At 41.0% G+C, this 23,881-nt stretch overlaps 1 protein-coding gene across 1 annotated transcript in view; it reads right to left on the bottom strand.

Moving 5' to 3' along the window:
• LOC137630580 (thiol S-methyltransferase TMT1A-like) overlaps positions 1–23,881 on the bottom strand; it is a 69,164-nt gene that overhangs the window by 11,074 nt on the left and 34,209 nt on the right. The window contains exons 3-4 of the mRNA XM_068362143.1: positions 19,666–19,800; positions 3,290–3,408 (exon numbers count right to left, since the gene is read on the bottom strand). Of these exons, the coding sequence (XP_068218244.1) occupies positions 3,290–3,408; positions 19,666–19,800 (254 nt within the window). The remainder of the gene's footprint in view (positions 1–3,289; positions 3,409–19,665; positions 19,801–23,881) is intronic.

Raw genomic sequence — 23,881 nt, 5'->3', positions numbered from 1 at the left:
GTATATTCAGACTTTTAAAACCTTCCCTTTACGTAGTACTGTTAACTAACTACCCTTTAATGTACAGAACACTTAATGCATGTACTACAGAACCCTAAACTAAAACAGGCACAAATATTAAAATGTTAGAAAATGTTAAAAAAATAAAGATTGTTACTGTACTCACCACGAAAGAAGTTGAAGAAAAACTTGAATGATGATGGCGATGAATTTGCTGCACAGTAGAAATGATGATGATGAAGCTGATGATGTCTTCTACAGTGCAGCCAATGATAGTATTTTACGTCTCTTCAGACGGAGGTGTCTTTTCCTGAGACACCTCTTCAACTTCTTCCTGGGACACTTCTTCAATTTCTTCCGAAGGCATAGTAGCAGGAGGAACTGGCTCTTTTTTGCGAGGCTGGAAGAACATTGTGATCGGAAGTTGCTGCCGCTGCTTCTTTTTTCGCTCGAAGAGCATCCTGTAGGGAGTCATGTCTTCATCGATTTTGTTGCAGAATTGCATAGAACGAACCATATCCTCATCCCACTCTTGCGACAATTCTCTCAACTCCTTTGGAAGCCATTCTAATGTTAAGCCCGTTTCTTCGACATTTTCTTGGGTCTCTTCCTGTGTTTCACTGTCTTCTTCACTGGCCGATTTCGTCAGGTCTTCGAGGTCTGCGTCAGTTAGCGGCTGGGAATGGCAGTCCAACAACTCGTCGACGTCTTCAGTCATCATGTCGCCAAACCCGTCACCTCCAATTATCGCAGTCAACAGGTTTCCGTATTGCAGAGTGTTGAATCGCAGCAGGTGTAAATCCCTTGTCATCGTAAACAATCTGGGCCCACAACTTCTTCCAGCTCGCATTAACAGTAGCAGGTTTCATTTCTTTCAGTGCCTTCTGGATGTTCTGCAGGCACGTGGCTTTTGTGTACGTCCGCCAGTATGCCTTCAAATTGAATTTTTCATCCTCTTCATCTTGGGCAGTATCCACACACGCAACGAGATCCGTCAAGGTATTCTTCGTGTAGAGGGCCTTGAACGCCCTGATAACCCCCTGGTCCATTGGTTGAATTAATGACGTTGTGTTGGGTGGCAGGAACTCAACCTGAATGCCCTCATGCGACAGATCAGTTGAGTGTCCACCAGCGTTATCCATAAGGAGAAGGATCTTAAATGGCAAGCCCTTCTCTAAGAGATATTTACTGACTTGCGGGATAAAACACTGGTGGAACCAGTTGGAGGTCAGCATCTTCGTAATCCATGCTTTTGGATTATGCGTTTCTTATTTTTATTTTTCAAAGCGCGAGGGTTTTTTGATTTGTAAATAAGGCCTGGCTTTAGCAAAAATCCAGCAGCATTGCCACACATCACGAGGGTAACACGATCTTTGAATGCTTTAAAGCCAGAGGCTTTGGCTTCTTTGAACAGGAAAGTTCGCGACGGCATTCACTTCCAAAACAAGCCGGTCTCATCCATATTAAACACTTGTTCCGGCTTGTATCCACCTTCAGTGATAATGTTCTTAAATTTCTCATTCACATAAGTTTCAGCAGCGGTAGTGTCAGCGGAAGCAGCCTCGCCATGCAGGGAAACGCTTTTCAGGCCGAAGCGTTTCTGAAACTTCGCGAACCATCCTTTGCTGGCGGAAAAACGTTGTTTCTGAGGCTGGGAATCAGTGGATGTCCCTGCTTGAGGTTCATCTAGTACATCATCTTCGTCTTCTTCAGCATGGTTGCCATAGTCATCTTGAGGTTCCTTTGCCGCAAAATTCTCATACAAACCCAAAGCCTTAGTTCGGATGGTGTTCGTATCCAAGGCTATGTTCTTCTTCCGGCAGTCGGCAATCCAGACTGCTAAAGCACCTTCCATACGGACGATCGTTTTATTACGAGCGGTAACAACTCGCTTCGCTGACCTGCTAAAGGTGATGGCAGCCGTCTTTCTAATGTTCGCCTCGTCCTTCTTAATGTAGCAAACAGTGGATTCATTCACTCCAAAATGGCAGGCTGCGGTCGCGTAACTTCTGCCTTCTTTCAACATATCGAGAAGTGTCACCTTCTCAACAATCGTCATCATTTTTCAGTGGCGTTTAGGCTCACTACCAGCCGTAGTAGAAGCAGAACGCTTGGGAGCCATTGAACGCTTGGGAGCCATTGTAGGGGTTAAACAGAAAGTTCAACAAAAAGTTCAACTTCAAACAGTCACGCACAGCACAGATTAAAGTTGCACAGTAACGTAGCAGCATCTACCCGGTGAGAAAGCGGCAAACAAAATGGCCGCGAGAAGATGCTGCGGATCGGAGAAGCAGTCAAAACACCAATCACAGGCTAGATTACAAAACTTGGGAACTGATTCATCATCTATCAGCACTGGAATCAATCACAGTCCGTCTTACATGCTACATAGTAGTTACAAATTCAAATACAAGGCACTATATACAGTATGCTTTACGTACGCTATTTTACGCTTGTTTTGTTGTAGGATATGTACGCTTATTCGAGATGTGATTTTTGCAACAAAGAATATTATTGGATGCAGTACTACGTACGAATACATACAAAAGATTCATGGAAAAGATGAACATACATTACATTTGTAGTAGGAGCCATCAGCAGCCTTATAACATTCAAATATGACAAAGTCAGACTGCATCTGATTTGCGTTTCATGTTCGATTTAATTTTACTACGTACTGTATACTGAATTATCGTATGATCACATTCTCTTTTCATGTTTTATTCCTTTCTGTACTGAATTATATGTCATATGTAATGCAATTAACCATCAGTAAGAGCAGATATTGTATTACTAATTATTAATGAAATTAACAAAATATTTGGGGTCTTCATATATCGCGGCTATTTTCGAAATTTCCGGAAAATCTGCGATAAATGTATATATATGCGTTATGAAAAAAATCCGCGAAGTCGTGAATCTGCGATAGTCGAACCGCGAATTAGCGAGGGCTCACTGTATACATAAACATAAGAATGTTTACATATATATTAAGTATAAGAAAAGTAAGTAATTAAGTAAAGACAAAACATTAATCGATGCCATGCGAGGACGGGACAGAGACGTCTGCTCATCGTCCGAGCCAAAAGTGAAGTGAGGCAGCTCACCAGTGTGTGAGGGGGAAGGGGTAGCTAGCTACCCCTCCCCCTACCCCCATGCTAACTAGCGCAGGGGTAGTTTAACCCTCGTTCAAATCTAATGGCTCGTCATTACAGCTACGCCGAAAGTAATACCCTATGTAAATAGCGTGGTTTGTATTTCGGTTACGGAACAAACTTATTATACTTACTGGTACAAGGACTCTAAGTATCTCCCTCAAGATCCCTTCTATCTCTGACACACTGCACATTACTAGTGTCATAACAACTACGTCCACACTTGCATCTGGGACAGCTTCCATTTTTTCTCCTGAAATAAATATTTAGTATGTGATATACACAATAAGCTCAATCACACAGGATTATTATCATCTTTCATGTTTATACATGTACATTATATTTTCCTTTAACCCCAATTTTTCTGGTCTAGGTCTTGATCTAGGCCATTTTGCATGCTTTTCATGGCCTAACTACCAATCTTCATCCCATTACTTCAATATTCATATTTGTTTATCTGTTCTGACAAATCATTTTTCATTCACTCTTGTAAACTGTCAAATGTATCAGATATAACAGTTATTCAAATGTTAAACACATGGTCCCTCTACAACAAGGTTATGATACTGTATGTGGTTAAATAGTTATCTATAGTATACAATATATTACTTTCTGAACTGATTCATACAGCAAAAACATATAAAAAAGGATTGAACCATCATCTGATTAGAAATACAAATACTCGTCAACATACGACTTGTCATCTGGTGACGTGGTTACAACATTCGACAAAACGAGAATTTTAGACTTATAAATTGCCAAATGGAGTGTAATGTTAAAAGGCCACAAGTCAAAATGTGAAACTCAAAATTCCAAATCTGCAAATAATAATGTACAGTAACATCAAAAGTTGCAGAAGAACATGAATCAAGACAAAGTTTAGTTACAATTCGCCAAATACAGCATAATGTAATGCTAAAAAGTGCAAGTCAAGATATGAAATTTAACATTGATAATTAGCAAATAGTATTAAAAATCACCAAAGAGCCCAAGCCAAAATGGGAAATTTAGCATAAGAAATTGGCAAATAACAACAATAACATAATGTGCATGTCATATTGCTTTTCCAGTCTTCAAGTTAAAATACAGTACTGTACTTCCCTATCCTCTTGATACTCTAATCAAGGGGAGGAAGGTAGGCATGTGAATTAATACAAGTATTACGTAAATATACAAATCAATTTTAATATCAAAATTCTGTTTATTTCTATGCACCTCCCTTGACATTCATACTGCTATACTCCCACACTTTAGAGTTGGTAGGTAGTCAGTGATGAAGAGACAGGGCATTTAATTTCTCAATCAATTCAATAACATCCTAGACTTATCTTTATTCTAGACTTTTGACTTATCTTTATTCTAGACTTTTGGGTACTCTAAACTCCATGACTATTTTAAAAATTACTTTATCACCTAACTACTCATTTCTAGAACAAAAAACTAATGAATTAAACTTGAAAGATTACTAAACCTTAACCCTAAAGCAGAATTCTACTAAACTAACTAAATAAATTCATAATTTATCAGATCGCATCCCACCAGCCAATATGTCTTATAGCCCAATAATTGTGACGCATAACCCAGGACTCCTTAAGATATTGTTTAGCGAATATGGATTTGGGAAACCACTGAGAGGTCACTAAAACCTTTTACAAATAAAAAATTTTATCAAAAATCTTTAGATATAGATGTACTTATATCATGAGCCCTAATTTGCAATTTTTTTCACTTTTGTGACACGATAATTATACAGTACTTAAAGATATTGCATTCCTGGACAGGGGTCATATTGTAATTATAATACCAAAAACAAATTAGACTCACAACAGTCAAGGAAAACTATTTCATGAATAAACGATCATCTCTGATGTCGGTAGAGTTTTCCAAATAAAATTGAATGGCTTTTCTTGGTTAAGGAAAAACTATCCCTTGAACAAACAAACACTTCCTTTCATAAGGAAGAAAATAAGAATATTTTAAACCACAATTTTTCAAAATAATTGGATTTTCCTAAAGTATACAAACCTTCGTCCTACATTAGAAAACTTATCCTAACGAGGGAAGAAGTCCATATAACACAACTGGCTGGTTTACTTTCCTGGGAAATATCAAAACCCTTCAGTCCTTTACGGGAGCGAAAGTAATGACTCCTATTAACCTTCTAACAATCTGGGCAAGAAGATGAGGCAAGTGTTAAGCTATGTCACTACCAGAGACTGGTAGATGGTCCATGAAGATCCTACATAAATGTCTATATGAGAAATGGGTTTGCTTACAATTTGCCAGCCTCCACCTCATCTGTGAGGAAGGGGAAAATACTCCTAAAATGAACAATTTAAGAACATTTTCTCAATTGTGTGGTTTACTGCATCCAACTTCCAATCCAGCAAATAACTGAGCAACTGCTGCACCCAAAGGAAGGTAATTATTATTGCTAGCTAAGCTTCAACCCTAATTGGAAAAGTAGGATGCTACAAGCCCAGGAGCTCCAAAAGGGAAAAGTACTTTTCATATGTATACACATATGTAGTTTGGCTAAGAAAAAAAGCTTATTGCATATGCAGATGATGCTACTCTGCCTAAATTCCATCTCCTATATATACTTTAGATCAGAGGTTACTGAATCCTTAATAGAGATTTAGCTAAAATTAGTGTATGGAACAAATTCTAGGGCATGAAGTTGAAGGCTAACAAAACTCCAGCATTAGTGTAAATACAGTAAGTCAAGGACAGTGGCTCCTCAACATCCAGATCTCTGCATTGATAATGTTTCTTTAACTATAAACAACTCCTTTAAAATTTTAGATGTTTCTTAATTGTAATTTTCACTTAAGATAAACACATTTGGTCTGTTTCTTCTTCCATTACACAAAAAATTGGGTTACCAAGAAAGTTTCATTAAGATTTTTGGTGATCAATTTATTCTAGTAAACATTTTTAATTCTTTCGTTCTAACTTTCTTAAAGTATTGTTCTCCTGGCTGGTCTTCAGCTGCTGATTCTCATCTTAATTTGTTGAACAAAAAATTGCAGTCTATTAAATTTAATATTCCTGAACTGGATATCAATCTCGGCCAGCGTCGTTATTTATCCATGCTGCATAAGACTTTTCATAATTCTGACTATCCTTAGCATTCAGATCTTCCCAGACTGTACCATCCTGCACATAGTATCAGGTATGCAGTTAAGTCTATCAGTCTTGCCTTCATCATAAAGGTCAACACTACACAGTATTCTAGAAGTTTTATTCCAGCTGTGACCAAATTGTGAAACAATCCTCCTCATCAGGCACTTGAATCTGTGAAACTATAGAAGTTCAAACGTAGTGAATGTTTTTAAAGTTGAGCAGGTTGAAATAAATCTTTTTCATAGTTCAAATATGACAGATCTATTTTAACATTGTTACTGATCCTAAGATATTTTATAGTTTTTATTAGTTACCGTATTTCCCGTGTCATAAGACGCTACAAGTAGTAAGACACATCCTTAAATTAGAAAGGCAGTTTTTGGAATTGAACCAGGCTGATTTTTGGGGGATTAGTATTCATTGGTTTCTCACTTAGCAGATCTAGACTTTCCGTTTGTCCCTATTATTATTATTATTATTATTATTATTATTATTATTATTATTATTATCATTATTAGCTAAGCTAAAACCTTAGTTGGAAAACCAGGATACTATAAGCCTAAGGGTTCCAATAGGGAAAAATATTCAAGTGAGGTAAGGAAATAAGTTATGAACAATTAAAATAAAATATTTTAAGAACAGTAACAACATTAAAACAGGTCTTTTATATATAAATTGCAAAGAATGTCAGCCTGTTCAATATAAAAACATTTGCTGCAAGTTTAAACTTTCGTAGCTCTACTGATTCAACTACCTGATTAGGATGATCATTCCCCAACTTGGTCACAGGTGGAATAAAACTTCTAGAATACTGTGTAGTATTGAGCCTCATGATAGAGAATGCCTGACTATTTAAATTAACAGCATACCTAGTATTATGAACTGGATGGTATTGTCTGGGAAGATCCAAATGTAAAGAATGGTCAAAATTATGAAAAATCTTATGCAACATGCATAACGAACTAATTGAACGATGGTGCCAGAGATTAATATCTAGATCAGGAATAAGAAATTTAATACACCACAAGTTCCTGACCAACAAATTAAGATGAGAATCAGCAGCTGAAGACCAGACAGGAGAACAATACTCGAAATAAGGTAGAATGGGAGCATTTAAACATATTTTCAGGATAGATTAACCACAGAAATTCTTATGAGATTTTCTCAATAAGCCCATGTTTTTGCAATTGAAGAAAACACAGACCTAATGTGTTACTCAAAAGTATATTTGTTGTCGAGAATCACACCTAAAATTTTAAGAGTCATACAGAGTTAAAGAAACATTATCAATGCTGAGATCCGGATGTTGAGGGGCAACTGTCATTGACCTACTTGCAATCAAACTTTGAGTTTTGTTAGGATTCAACTTCATGCCCCATAATTTGCACCATTCACTAACTTTAGCTAGATCTCTATTAAGGGATTCAGCAACCTCAGCTCTACATTCAGGAGATGGAAGTGATGCAAAGAGAGATCTGCATATTCAACAAGCTTGTTTTCTAGGAAAACCACATCTCGTGTACATAGCGTGAAAAGTAATGGGCCAAGAACACTACCGTGAGGAGCACCAGATATCTCATTCCTAAATTCACTATGGTGCCCATTAACAACAACTCTTTGCAATTCATTACTTACCGTATATACTCGCGTAACATGCGAGTTTTGAAGACTAATTTTGAAATTAAACTCAAGAGGGTTGCATCATACACGAGATATAAAATGAGCATATGCACTCTTGGACTAGGTTACGTCGTCATTCAAACTGTATATCCATTTACTGGCGTAAAAAGAATACAGCTACATTTGAAATATGTTTTTTTCATTAGTAAAATAAATTTTTGAATATACTTACCCGATAATCATGTAGCTGTCAACTCTGTTGCCGACAGAAATCTACGGTAGGGATACGCCAGCGATCGCTATACAGGTGGGGGTGAACACCACAGCGCCATCTGTGGTCAGGTACTCTAGTACTTCTTGTCAACACCACCTCAATTTTTTCCTCGGTCCACTGGTTCTCTATGGGGAGGAAGGGTGGGTCAATTAAATCATGATTATCGGGTAAGTATATTCAAAAATTTATTTTACTAATGAAAATAACATTTTTCAATATTAATCTTACCCGATAATCATGTAGCTGATTCACACCCAGGGTGGTGGGTGGAGACCAGCATACATGTTAACACAGAAGCTAAGTATCCCGTATTTTATTTTATTAGTTATTCAAAAATAACATAAAATATATAAGTACCTGGTAAGGAAGACGACTTGAACCATTACTCTGCCTTTATTAAGTACGTCTTTCTTACTGAGCGTAGCGGTCCTCTTAGGATGCTGAACGACTCTTAGGTGCTGAAGTATAAAGGGCTGCAACCCATACTAAAGGACCTCATCACAACCTTTAACCTCGGCGCTTCTCAAGAAAGAATTGACCACCCGCCAAATCAACAAGGATGTGGAAGGCTTCTTAGCCAACCGTACAACCCATAAAAAGTATTCAAGAGAAAGGTTAAAAAGGTTATGGGATTATGGGAATGTAGTGGCTGAGCCCCCGCCTACTACTGCATTCGTTGCTACGAATGGTCCCAGGGTGTAGCAGTTCTCGTAAAGAGACTGGACATCTTTGAAATAGAATGATGCGAACACTGACTTGCTTCTCCAATAGGTTGCATCCATAACACTCTGCAGAGAACGGTTCTGTTAGAGGGCCACTGAAGTAGCCACAGCTCTCACTTCATGTGTCCTTACCTTCAGCAAAGCAAGGTCTTCTTCCTTCAGATGAGAATGTGCTTCCCTAATCAGGAGCCTGAATAGGTAAGAAACTGAGTTCTTAGACCTTGGAAGAGAAGGCTTCTTGATAGCCCACCATAAGGCTTCTGATTGTCCTCGTAAAGGTTATGACCTTTTTAGATAGTACCTAAGAGCTCTAACTGGGCAAAGTACTCTCTCCAGTTCGTCCCCCACCAAGTTGGACAGGCTTGGGATCTCGAACGACTTAGGCCAAGGACGTGAAGAAAGCTCGTTTTAGCAAAAAACCGAGCTGCAAGGAACATGTAGCCGTTTCAGATGTGAAAACTATGTTCCTGCTGAAGGCGTGGATCTCACTTACTCTTTTAGCTGTTGTCAAGCACACGAGGAAAAGAGTTTTTAATGTGAGGTCTTTAAAAGAGGCTGATTGGAGAGGTTCAAATCTTGATGACATAAGGAACCTTAGGACCACGTCTAGATTCCAGCCTGGAGTGGACAACCGACGTTCCTTTGAGGTCTTAAAAGACCTAAGGAGGTCCTGTAGATCTTTGTTGGTGGAAAGATCCAAGCCTCTGTGGCGGAAAACCGCTGCCAACATACTTCTGTAACCCTTAATCGTAGGAGCTGAAAGGGATCTTACGTTCCTTAGATGTAACAGGAAGTCAGCAATCTGGGTTACAGTGGTACTGGATGAGGAAACTGCATTGGCCTTGTACCAGCTTCGGAAGACTTCCCCTTTAGACTGATAGACTCTGAGAGTGGATGTCCTCCTTGCTCTGGCAATCGCTCTGGCTGCCTCCTTCGAAAAGCCCCTAGCTCTTGAGAGTCTTTCGAAAGTCTGAAGGCAGTCAGACGAAGAGCGTGGAGGTTTGGATGTACCTTCTTTACGTGAGGTGGACGTAGAAGGTCCACTCCTAGAGGAAGAGTCCTGGGAATGTCAACCAGCCATTGCAGTACCTCTATGAACCATTCTCTCGCGGGCTAGAGCGGAGCCAACCAACGTCAGCCGTGTCCCTTTGCGAGAGGCGAACTTCTGAAGTACCTTGTTGACAATCTTGAACGGCGGGAATGCATACAGGTCGAGAAGGACCAATCCAGCAGAAAAGCATCCACGTGAACTGCTGCTGGGTCTGGAATCGGAGAACAATACAACGGGAGCCTCTAGGTTATCGAGGTAGCGAACAGATCTATGGTTGGCTGACCCCACAGGGCCCAAAGTCTGCTGCAAACATTCTTGTGAAGGGTCCACTCTGTGGGGATGACCTGACCCTTCCGGCTAAGGCGATCTGCCATGACATTCATATCGCCCTGAATGAACCTCGTTACCAGCGTGAGCTTTCGATCTTTTAACCAGATGAGGAGGTCCCTTGCGATCTAGAACAACTTCCACGAATGAGTCCCTCCCTGCTTGGAGATGTAAGCCAAGGCTGTGGTGTTGCAGAGTCCACCTCCACCACCTTGTTAAGCTGGAGGGACTTGAAGTTTATCAAGGTCAGATGAACCGCCAACAGCTCCTTGCAATAGATGTGAAGTGTCCTTAGCTCCTGATTCCATGTTCCCGAGCATTCCTGTCCGTTCAAAGTCGCACCCCAGCCCGTGTCTGATGCGTCAGAGAAGAGACGGCGGTCGGGTTTCTGAACAGCCAAAGGTAGACTTCCTTGAGAAGAAAGCTGTTCTTTCACCACGTGAGAGTAGACCTCCTCTCTTCGGAAACAGGAACTGAGATCGTCTCTAGCGTCATGTCCTTTATCCAGTGAGCCGCTAGATGATACTGAAGGGGGGGAGGTGGGGTCTCCCTAACTCGATGAACAGTGCCAGCGATGAAAGTGTCCCTGTTAGACTCATCCACTACCTGACTGAGCATCGGTTCCTTCTCAGCATGCTCTGGATGCAATCTAGGGCTTAGTATATCTTTGGGGCCGACGGAAAAGCCCGAAAAGCTCGACTCTGAAGATCCATACCCAAGTAGACAATGGTCTGGGATGGGACGAGCTGGGACTCCTCAAAATTGACCAGGAGGCCCAGTTCCTTGGTCAGATCCATAGTCCATCTGAGAATCTCCAGACAGCGACGACTTGTGGGAGCTCTTAAAAGCCAGTCTTCTGACGGAGCCGGACACAAGATCATGGTACTGCTGCACAGTCTGTGAACTGTCAACCATGGGGAAGCGAGGAAGTACAGTGACAACCCGAAGCTGTCTAGACTGTCTGGGTCGTACAGACAACTCCTTATCGGGTTGCTGAGGTTGCCGCACTGCGTCACAACAAGTCACTTCTGCTGGTTGTTGAACGTCTTCCCAGTGACACACTGACTCCGTAAACAAAAAAATCCTCTAACAAGGACTAAGCTTGGACTGCATGTCTTGCAACACAGCTCAAGGTCTATGGGAGCAGGTGTGGTAACAGACGGGGTTAGCGACTGAAGTGGAACCATTACCTTCCCTGGAAGCATGTTATGCTTAAATAAAAGTCCATAGGAGGCTACGCAGCTAAAGGCTCCTCTCCAAATGACAGAGTCCTCAAGGGAATATCAGAAGGAGGGAGAATAGCACTTTCTCATCTACAGGAACCATATCCGAGAAAAGCTAAGTTCTCTCAGTAAGGGTTTCACTGGTGCAAAAGCAGCAGACTAGAAGGCAACGTTATGAAACTGCTTGACAGTCTAGTGAGTTGGCAACAACCAAAGATGTGTGACTGAGAAGCATGCGGTAAGGTATGCAGAGCATGCTCTATGAGCATGTTGCATGGCGTGTGGCTTATGCTGCATGGGATGAGGCTCATGCTGCATGGGATGAGGCTCATGCTGCTTAAAAGAAATCTGAACCTGACACTAATCTAGCTGTCCGAGGATTTACCTGGTGAGACATCAGTCTCTTTACCAGAGAGTTTTACCAGATTTCCCCGGGCCACCACGTGACACAATTGGTAGTAATTCATTCAAATTACCTCTAATGAGTCAATATGGATAAATATCAACACAACATCGTGTTCAAATAGAAATAAATTTCTACCTCATACTTGGGATCGAACACTAGCCCCTTCTAATGAAAGGCCAGGTCGAAACCAACCATGCCACAAGAGCCCATGGGATGTCGCATAGCATGAAGCTCCTGCCTCATGGGTTGAGGAGGATGCCGCATAGCATGAGGCTCCTGCCTCATGGTTTGAAGAGGATGCCGCATAGCAAGAGGCTCCTGTGAGGTTCCTGCCTCAAGAGTTGCGTCTGCCTCAAGGGTTGAGGGGGTAGCTGCGCAGAGAGAGGCTCATGCTGCATAGACTGCGGTTCAAGTTGAATGGGAAGAGGCTCAAGCTGAGGAGAAAGTGGCAGATGCATGAGTTGAGGTGGCTGACTCATAGCATGAGGTTCCTGCCTCAAGAGTTGCGCTTGCCTCAAGGGTTGAGGTGGCTGCGCAGAGAGAGGCTCTTGACTCACGAGTTGAGGTTCTTGAGGTGCTTGCCTCGAGAGTTGAGGTTCTCGCCTCGAGGAAAGTGGAGGTGGTTGCTGCGAGAGTTGAGGTGGCTGCCTCAAGGATGGTAGAGGTTGTCGTACCTCAAGAGGTTGCTGCCTCGAGGGTGGTTGTAATGCAAGATACTCCTATCTCAAGGGTAGAGGAGGTTGTAAGGCATAAGGCTCTTGCCCCCATTGTTGAGGAGGTTGCTGCGTGGTAAGAGGCTCCTGCCTCAAGGAAAGTGGAGGTTGCTGCACAGCGCTGGTATCTGGCAACTCCCAACGCGGCAGCTCACGCATGGAGGTAGCTTGAGGAACCTCAACCTCATACGTCTGGCAGATGTACTGCGCAGAGGAGGAGGAGCGTTCGCAGGAGGAGGTGTATTAACCTTCTCTGCCTGAAACTCCTGCATCAACACCGCAAGCTGAGACTGCATTGTCTGCAGCATAGACCACTAGAGTTTAAGAAAGACAACAACAAACGGAGCTACTGTCCGTTGAGACTGAGGGTCTAAAACAGCTGGTGCGGCAACAGACGGAGCTACTGCCTGTTGCGATACCACCTTGCCTCTCTGGGAGGTGTGCAGTTGTCGTACTGCAGCAAGTCCGAACTGACCCAGTGCTAATGGCACCACCTAGGAGTTGGACTTGCGCGGAAGGGACCGACTTGCACTTAAAAGCTGCAAGATTTGGTCCATGGTTTCTGCGAGAAACCTCTTCCGCAGACGAGGAATAAATGGGCTCTCTCGTCTTTGTGTGGGTGGGGTGATCACGTCGGCTACGTGAGTTGGTTACACCCGAAACCACGGAGGGAAACGTCTGTTCGTCGATCAAGGCCTGCTGAACCCATAAGTCCTTCGACATTACTTCTCCCCTGGGCTTGGGAGTTTGTAAGAGGTCCCAGACTAGGCGAACAACTGGCACGAACAGACGAACCCTCGAACGCAACACTGTAACACTTTGCGCTTATCACTGTATCACTTTTGATTTTCTGTTTGCACTTATTTCACTGAACTCGAAACTTTAAGTGGTTGTACCTGAAACACGCAATTCTGTCCTTCATTAAAAGTTAGTAATTGCGAAAACAGTATTACGATGTAACAGAAAAACATAATGAAAGATAACTAATTCAGTGGCTGGAAAAGAGATTTAACACTAGATCAAATAAACTACGTTTAAAATCTCTCACCGCATAAAGTCTGAGAACAAGAATAAAACTCTAGAAACGTTTACCTTCTTCCCCTAAAGAGACTAGGGAGAAGAGCAAAAACGATAACAACGTTACCCGCTTGAACGAAACGTTTATCCTCCTCTCTCTCCCTCCGTCTCTATCTCTCTCTCTCTCTCTCTTGACTTAGCACCTGAGAGAAGAGCCCAATTATATATATCGTTAAAACATATTATTGTTAAAGGAAAAAACTGAAAGGTTTCCCAAATAAAAAGTTCCTTTATTAGAATAGAACCATTTAAGCTAAGAAAGAATGAACAAAACGCTAGAATCGGTTTACTCTTACTGCAACGTGACACCGTGATAGACTCTCTCTCTATCGTAACGATAGAGCGCAAGTTGAACGTTCTGAACGTCAACAACTGCAGAGACAATACAAAACGTTAGTTCAACTTTGAAAACAGTACAAGACTATCAAAGAAATTCTTTCAAAAAACATTAAAATAGCATAATATGTTAACAGGTAAAAACGAAATGACGGGCTCAAAGTTAATTAACTTCGGTTCCAAGAAAAGACCGCCTACTATTAGGAAAGGTCGAATATAAACAAATATAAAAATTAATTTAAATAAGTTTATAATAAAAGGAAGTTAATCAAAGAGGCCTATAAAAGGCGGAGAGATATAAAATAAATCTATAACTTTGTTAAGCAAAATTAAGAGAGTCTATACTCTCTTCGACACCAACACTTCCGTATCTGGCAACTCCCAATGCGGCAGCTCACGTGTGGAGGTAGGTTGAGGAACCTCAACATCATACGTCTGGCAGGGTGGACTGCGCAGAGGTGGAGTTGAGGTAGCTGCCTCGAGGATGGTGGAGGGAAGGGTCGGCCATTTAAAAGTGAAAGAGAGTTCATACTCTCTTCGTACCAAAATTAAATCAAAAATTAAATCAAATTAATTCCAAAAACTTGCTAAGCTAATGATATAGCTTCCTGAATAGCGAAGGCTAAACTCTAGAGCAAATACATCACCAAATCGTGAGCAATAACTCCAGAATCAACAGCGTATCCATGTAGGTCTAGCCGGAGGCACGACAGAGGAAAAATTGAGGTGGTGTTGACAAGAAGTACTCGAGTACCTGACCACAGATGGCGCTGTGGTGTTCACCCCCACCTGTATAGCGATCGCTGGCGTATCCCTACCGTAGATTTCTGTCGGCAACAGAGTTGACAGCTACATGATTATCGGGTAAGATTAATATTGAAAAAACCAGATTTTGATTAAACTGATGTTATACTTAATCGTATCTAATAATAATGCATGTAATATTCATATTTTAGTATCGTATTCATAAATAGAACCGTTTGAAAGTTAATCGACACTCCTGTACGCTTTACGAATCAGCTGATTAAGGCAAACTACCGAAGAATATTTCACATTTCCTAAAAGAAACAATTATTACTTGATCTATCATTTTCCAAAAAGCATACTAATTTCAATAGTTGCATTTGAAACACTGCTCTCATATTTTATTTACTGTTGAGTTAACCGGAGTTTCATTCATGTTGCCGATGTACGACAATTTATAGTATATTTAGCGCTGTGGTGCTCGATAATAAATCTTAACAAACTATGTATATTGTGTTATAACTAAGCTATATTCTCTGTTTTCAGATAATGAAATTCGGCCTTTGCATTTAATTACGCGATTTGCAAATTCACAGGTTGTTACCTCTAGTTTCGGACACAGCTTTATCTGATTGCAAACAGAATAGCGGATATGAATATTGTTTGTTTTCTCACCTTCATTTACAGCAAGTTAGTTTACATTTGGCAGTATATTTTCTTGATCTTTTCTCTATAGTGAATAAGGGTATACAGTAATATAAAACGCCAGTCTTATGCTACTTTGTTTACTATCATACGATATCGATATGCAAACAAAACAGCTGCTATCTGATTTGAGTGTTCATAACAAAATAACTGGGTTTTTTCGGTTTTCATTGTGGCTGTATGGGTTTACGCAATGAACATAAATTTAATAACGATACTTTTAACCCTATCTTTTGATTTTCTAACCCATTGAGGTATTAGATGGATGGAATAAAGAAAGGGAGTAAAAAATGCTAGTCTGTTGTAATTTAGTTTCTCAAGAAGTAACTTGCATGATACACGAGATATATGATAAAATCATATTTTATGGGTGAAAATTTGGGGGTCGCACAATACACGAGATCGGCTGTTACACGGGTATATACGGTAACCTTTTAATAATGATGCTGAGAAAAGACCCTCCCACTCCCAACTGTTTGAGTTTAAAAACAAGGGCCTCATGATTAACATGGTCACAGGCAGCACTAGAATCAAGACCAATCATACCAACTACCTTACCACTATCAAGGTATTTCTGTACAGCATTGGAGATTGTAAGAAGGGCATAACATGCTCCAAGGCCTTTATGAAAACCAAATTGCAAACTAGGGAACAGATGATTACCTTCTGCAAACCTATTTAGCTGTTTTGCTAAAAGACGTTCAAAAACTTTAGGTAATACGGGAGCTATGGAAACTGGGCGGAAATCAGTTGAACTTGAGCTACCAAAAACACAGTTACAAAGTGGAGTAACATTACCAATTCTTGCTAATTAGCACAAAATAACAGATAACACTGGCGCTACAAAATCTGAGGTCTATAAAAAACAAAGGGAAAATACCATTTGGGTCTACTTCTCCATAGCATCAAGGTCCATTAAGAGAGCTATAATTTCACAAGATCGAAAAGCTAAACTAGTTAGTTTAGCCTCAGGAAAACAGGAATGAGGAAGATTAAGTGTCTCATTACTCTTTACTGTCAAATACATCAGCCAAAAGGGTTGCATTTTCCTTTGGATAGTAAGTGACAGAATCCTCTGGTTTATGTAAAGGAAGAACTGTTGAATTTACACCAAAGAGTACAGATTTAAGGGCAGCCCACCTGTTATGTTCCTAGATTGTACCAGAAAGGGTTTCTTTTATGGGTAAACTGTATTCCTTTTCAGCTGAAGCATAAACTCTGAGCAAAAGCTCTAAGATGAGTATATTTATCAGAAGTTAAATCTGATCTATTACCCTTCCAAAGATGATAGGCCTCTGCTTCTCCAAATAAACACGTCTACAATCACTATTGAACAATGGTTTGTCTTTCACTCGATACCTTGGCACACGGGAAAGGATACGCCTATAAATTATGTTGACTAAATTCTCAATGCTTGCCTTAGGCAACGAAGCGTAAGATTATGCCTCTGAATGTCTCTCATGTTCACTCCAGGAAGCCCTATAGGCTACCGAGTCTTTGAATTGTCTGCGGGTCAGAGGTGACGGTCTTGAAGAGAATTTTCATTCGTGTTGTCTCAAAGAGTTAGTACCTTGCAGTGGTCAATCTCTACATTTTCTACGATCTGAGCGATCTTTCTTTATGTACGCAAGCTGTCTGGAGGAGAAAAACAAAATGGGGACCTTGTCCTATAAAGAAAGCTTTCCTTAGGAGAGGTTAGGTCACTAGTAGTAAATCTCTCCCTATGAATAGCTTCTTGTGGTATATCCTCTTTTAAAATCCTATTACAGTAGGGGAATATTCCTGGAAGACAGTTTCTTGTAAACCAAAGCCTGTCTCGATTCATGTTGCGTTGGAGAGAGGTCTTTCATTGGTAAACGCATCTTGTGAGGGGAACAAGAATGCGCTAATGTGTGTTCATTCGAAAGGTTTCTGCGCTCTTGTATATAAGAGTTCTCCCTAAAGTGGGAGAGCCTATGCACACCCTAAATAAACTACTGTATGTTATTTACAGGACAAGTGCGTGTATTAAAATCTACTGGCAACGAAGAGCATAAGCGAGACATAGCGGGAGCATTCCCGAGAGAGCGCAAAGTATGATATTGCCCATGACCACATAATGAGGTAGCAACAGGAATACAGTGAAGGTGAAAGTGCCTGAATTAAGGAAAGTGAGAAGTGTGATGTGTGTGAAATGTCCAACTGGGAGCAAATCTGTGTGTGTGTGTGTGTGTGTGTGTGTGTGTGTGTGTGTGTGTGTGTGTGTGTGTGTAGGTGAACATTCATGGTGAGAAGCTCACGAATCAAAAGGTGAGCACTCAAGTACACCCCAAGATGATCTTGCGCCACCAAGGAAATGTGCTTAAAACTAGTTGCTCTTGATCTGAGGAGGGTAATAGGAAGAAGACTTTACTGAATAGAGCTTGCTTTTGGGCGATCGTAGATTGCTGGGACTAGTCATCATAACAACATGATCGTATGTTTACTCCTATCAGGAATACCTTCCTAGTCCAAATAATGCACATTAAAGGATTGCATGCATGAAGCTCATCATGCTTGAGTGTAAGAAGTGCACATATCTGCTATGACTATTTTATTGTCTGTTGCTTGAGCCCTAAGAGGTGATGTTGAACAGGGGAGAGCATTCTTATAGATTGGAGTATTGTAGGATAAGATCATCAGCAAATAGGGAAGCACTCATTATGATATGAGTGATTGTGAGCAGGAGGTTCTTCCAATTCAGAAGACATAGCACTAAGGTAGTGGCAAGCAAAAACTAAAGTGGGTATTTGCACGCGAATAGAAGAGCACTCTCTCACTGGAGAGCCTGCGTGAACAGGAGATTGATCAACCTCCAGGTAGCACTGATGCACAGAAGCGAATATGCTATGAGGTGAGCTCTAACTAGGAGAGCATAACAAGCTGAATAGTGCTTAAAATCATGAGAACATGCGCAATGAGGAGTAAGTTTCACTGAAGAGCGTGAGCTAGCTGCAATTGTGCGCGTCACAGGGGGCGCACACTCTCAGGCACAAGCGAGAGAGAGAGACAGTCGGAGACCACTCATAAGAATAAGCGGGTGAGCGCATAGGGCATTGTGCACTAAGACATTCTAGTTTCCCGTAGGAAAATTTTTTTCCTCTTTTTTGAATAGAATCTTCCTTTGAGGGAATAATAATAAACCTCCTGACACGAGGGAACAAGTATCCTTTGGTGAGGCAGCGACATCTATGTCCTGCTCGAGAGAAACTTTCCTCTTTGTTCTGTAAAGCTGTTCTAAGTTAGGAGACGGTGTATTCAACGAAAGTGTAGCCTGTAAGGGGCTTGTAGGAGAAAGAGGGGATGAGCACTTCTTTGAAGCCGAAGACACCTCTAAAGGTGAGGACAGCTTTGTAGCTATTCTTGCAAGAGATGATAATCCTGAGTGGAGAGACCCAAGGGCTTCCTCTGCAGGTATGGTAGACAAAGCAGCTTCCATGGCATCGTCTTTGCTTTGGATAAAGATAGAGCTTCAAGAAATCTCTTTCTGCAAGGTATACCTTCCAGCCCTAAGGACAGCTATAACGTATTTAGGTCACCGTCACTAGCAGTATCATCTGAAAAGACAGTTTTATCTGAGTGACCATAAGGAGAAGAGATATCTGCTCTTCTAAGAGAAGCAGACACTGTCATCTCACTCTGGTCTTGCTACAAGGTTAAATTATCGTTGTCTTCTATCTTTATAAATTCCCTGCTGAAGGTTAGAGAAAAGGATCAGAAGCCTGAGTTACAAGAGGAGAAAGAAGATTTCATTATGGTAGAACTCTAAGGAAAAGAATCTAGCTTGGTTTTCTTTTTCCTCTTCCTGCCGAACTCCTATCACTGGGAGGTCGACTACTTCCTACGATCCTCACAAAGGGATGACAGAGTACAATTTCTACACAAACAGGCACACACATAAGCAATCTGAAAAGATAGAACAAAAAAATAGCAAATAATACCGTAACTCAAGTTGGTTGACTAAGAATATATCTGTACCACTCGGCGGCTGAAGTCAAAGTGGCATCTCCGTGAGCTGGCAGAGGGTTGGCTCTTCCCCTACTACTCACCAGTAACTACCAATATCTCGTTTTAAATATTGACAGCAGAGTTTCCAGCTCAAAATCATACTCGCATTAAAGGATGGTTTGTAATCATGTAAGAACAAAAAAGATTTACAGTACATTACCTGACGTTACAATTATCTCTTCTGATGCAATGTTTGGGAATTTCTTCCTATTTTCGTTGTAATATTTAACAAAGTGAGGATTGGGATCTACAACTATGAGCTGAGTACCATCAGGATAGTGCGAAAAATTTACACCTGAAAAGGAAAAATATACCAAGTTACAATAGTACAGTATTTCAGAACTTAAAATGACATTATAAGGTAATGCGTATTTTTCCTAACTACTTATACAAACCCGAGTCCTTTACATACGAGAATGATACGGTGATACCTCTCGATACAAAAGTTTCTGCTCATGAAATTTTCCCGCTACGAAATGAGATGCAAAGCTTTTTCCAACTCATATTGTGAAAAATGTTTCATGAAAAGAGATTTGCCAGCAAGGCTGAAAACTTAAAATGACATTATGAGGTGATGCGTATTTTTCCTAACTACATATACAAATCTGAGTCCTTTACATACGAGAATGATACAGTGATACTTCTCGATACAAAAGCTTCTGCTTACGAAATTTTCACGCTAAGAAATGAGATGCAAAGCTTTTTCCAACTTACATTGTGAAAAATGTTTCATGATAAGAGATTTGCCAGCAAGGCTGAGAATATAATGGTCACTCATTAAAAATCCGATTTCAGTTGAAGAAAACAGGTTGTTTATATATAATAGAAAATGTATCTCTCTATAGTAAGGGTTACTATAATAGTGCAGTGCATATGGTACAGTATTGTAAATTTTGTATATGTACAATATTGTACTGTATGTAGTATTTTCCATTTATTATTGCATTATATTTTAATAATTACTTAATTTACAGGTATTAACAGTTAGGTATTGAATGATTCAAATGTATTTGGCTGTACAGTATTCATTGTGGTTATACCGTATCTTTATTATAAAACTTAATGTGGTGTTTTTATAGGGTTTGGAACAGATTAGGAAGCCACTCCAGAAAGAATTAATTTTTCATCTTGAGGCATTACTATAACAGCAAAGATGGAATACGGCAGCTAAAATTTTATAACGAGGTGTAGGTAGTTGGCTGGTCATAACAACAAAGAGGGAATACAGCAGTTAAAGGGTTATAACGAAGTGTAGGTAGTTGGTTGGTGATAAAAACAAAGATGGAATAAGTCAGTTAAAATTTTATAAAGAGGTGTAGGTACCAGTTGGTTGGTGATAGCAGTGAAGATGGAATACAGCAGTTAAAATTTTATGAGGTGTAGGTAGTTGGTTGGTGATAACAGCGAAGATGGAATACGAGCGTAAGTCAAAAAGTTCCATGAAAATTGTTGAATGATGTATTTACACAGGAATGAAACAACCCAATTACTTGGTAAACACTTAATTGTGATGTAGTGATCCATATACACTAATTACCTCAGTCATCCTCATGCTACCGTGGTATTGACGTCTGCTTCAGAAAAGTAACATTGAGCCCATGGAAAATCAAAATTTTAAGATCAGAGCTAACATCAAGTGCTTGACCAAGCTTGATTAGAAACCAAGAAATATTATTGAAGCTTTGCAACTAGTTTATGGAGATTTTTCTCCATCTAAATCAGATGTTTATGATTGGATGATTGGTTGGGGGGACCTCAAAGACGACCCAAGAAATGGACGACCATCGACTGCAATAAATGAAAGAACCGTGGCTTTGGTGCAGAATCTAGTGAATGAAGATTGTCAGATTACTATTGATATGATAGCTAATGAAACTGGGATCTCCTATGGTTCAGCTTTTACAATTCTAAATGAAAATCTTGGTTTGAGTAAACTCTCAGCACATTGGCTCCCAAAAGCGTTGCGCAAAGACCGGTTGCATCAAAAAGCTGAACGCTCTCTGGCAGTTTTAACAAACATTAAATCAAATGAATCAAGAGTTTTTTTTTACCAGATTGTTACTGGAGATCAAACTTCGATACATCAATATGACCCAGAAAGAAAACTTCAATCAAAGCAATGGTTACCAAGAAGTCCAGCTGCACCAGTGAAGTTCAAAATGGTGAGATCTGCTCAGAAGGTTATGGCAACAGTGTTTTGGGACTCCAAAGGAGTAATTTTGATTGATTTCCTTGAAGGACAAAAAACAATCACCAGGAACTACTCCAAAGGGAGTTTGCAAAAACTGAAGACTGCATTGGTTAAAAAACGTCTAGGGAAGTTGCACCCCAGAATTTTGTTCCTTCATGATTATGCACCTGCACATTAATCAAGGATTGCAAGAGAAGTCCTAGATTTTGATGGGAAATTCTTCCACATCCTCCCTACAGTCCTTCAGATTTTTCCCTGTTCCCAAAAGTAAAGAAACACTTAAGAGGAGTCCACTTTAAATCTCTGGATGCTGATAAACATGCAGTTTCAACATGGTTTACTGGAAAGGCCCCAAATTTCTATAGAGAAGGGTTGCAGAGTTACAAAAAGCACCTTAAAAAAGTGTATACAGTTAGATGGTAGATAAGTAGAAAAATGATGTTGGAATCTCTTTAAATAAAGAGTATATTCTATTTTTCCTGGAACTTTTTGACTTATCCTCGTAGAGCTGTTAAAATTTTATAAAGAGGTGTAGGTAGTTGGACAGCGAAGATGGAATAGGGCAGTAAAAATTTTATAACAAAATGTAGGTCGTTGGCCAGTGGTTACCGGCTGGAAGCAGATCCCCTGCTTGCTCCCAGAGTAGTTACTTTGATTCCACCTGGGACTTTCTACGACGGTTGGTGAAGGCAGGAAGTATGAGTAAAGCACTCAGGTTTGTATAGTTAGGAGAAAATGGATTACCTAAAAATTTTTCATTTGTTCTGGCACAAAAACAAACTATCTTTTACATAGGAAACTCGTCATTAGACGGGAACTAATCCTGGGATTCCTAAACACTAAGGCATTAATATACTAGTGAGTTTGCCTGGTTCCAACCAAGCAGCAGTAGTATCCAATGGGTTTGCTTGGTTCACACCATGTGGCATATGAAAAGTAACGTGTTTGCATCGTTAACACACGCTACCCCCAAAGGAGTGTGTGGAATGACCCTTCTATACCATGTCATAGAAAAGCTACCAGTAAGGTGGGACTTACCAGCAGACAAATCGATTCTAGCTGGCAGGGCTTCCAATGCTGTGCCCCAACATATGAGAAGACAGAAATGAAAAGGAAAGGGCCAGTCAATCTTCACTTTCGTCCCAGACTAACACGTAACTTCCATCCTCAATCCGCTTACTAAGGTCCTCTGCAAAGGAGCCGAAGAAGCAATACCACCTACTGTGTTACTAGTACAGGCCCTCGCAAAAAGTATCTAGGGACCTGTGGGTCAATTTCCGCATGTAATGGGCATTAAACGTCGAATCCTTCCTCTCATCCTCCATAAGCTTAGGGCTAGTGGCTGCTGGCGGAGTGTCATCCTTGAGATCGCTCTGCGCTTCCACGTTCGAGCTCTCATCCATAGGAGCCCGGAATGGGTTGAAGTCGTCAACTACATAGACTGGGAATAGGGAGACTGCCGAGGAGGTGCTCGCTTCCGGCTGCCTGAGAGGCAGTGAGGAAGGAAGCCTGGCCGAGGATTTGGGGATGGTGAACAAATCCTTCAGTTCCCTCCCACGAGGCCTAGAGGGCTCCGTTGGCTTACAGGTGGAATGTAAGTCCGCTGCCATATGGGGCGAGTCCCGTCCAGTCGCAGGTCGTGCCTCCTTAGACACTATCTCGACTGGTGAGGGACGGAAGGAGTCTCCATAGGAAGTAACCGTATCCTCCTTGGGGGGCGAAGGATGAATCCTTTTCCTCTTCCCCTTTGGTCTGGCCTGTGGCGTCTTGAACTGCAGGGGGCTACCCTGAAGTTCTTGCCTAATCTCCTCAAGAGGTCTTTTACAGGGGATGACTGTTTCCCCATGCCAGAAGGACACCCATGCGCGAAATTTTCCATACTCCTCCTAGGGTCAGAGGAAAGAACCTGGGACGATAGGAGGCAATAAAGGGATCCTAGGTGTGTCACCTAAGGACTGGGAGCAGGAACAACTCCTCTCATGGCTTGGTGCATTATAGTGAATAAGGCGCTAAGCCACGGGGGTCACGGGCTCCTGAGGAGCTAAGGGGGAGGTCCTTAGGAAGACACTTCTTCCTGGGTTTGGAAACCTGGGGTGAAAGAACTCACTGCTATGCTCACCCGAAGGTTCATGACGCATAATAAATCTACGGAAACTTCACTTTTTCAGTTTGACATACGTCAAAA

This window comes from Palaemon carinicauda, chromosome 38 (assembly GCF_036898095.1).
Source record: "Palaemon carinicauda isolate YSFRI2023 chromosome 38, ASM3689809v2, whole genome shotgun sequence".
Taxonomy (NCBI): domain Eukaryota; kingdom Metazoa; phylum Arthropoda; class Malacostraca; order Decapoda; family Palaemonidae; genus Palaemon; species Palaemon carinicauda.
The sequence above is the reverse complement of the archived record's forward strand: the minus strand, read 5'-3'. Positions and strand labels throughout refer to the sequence as shown.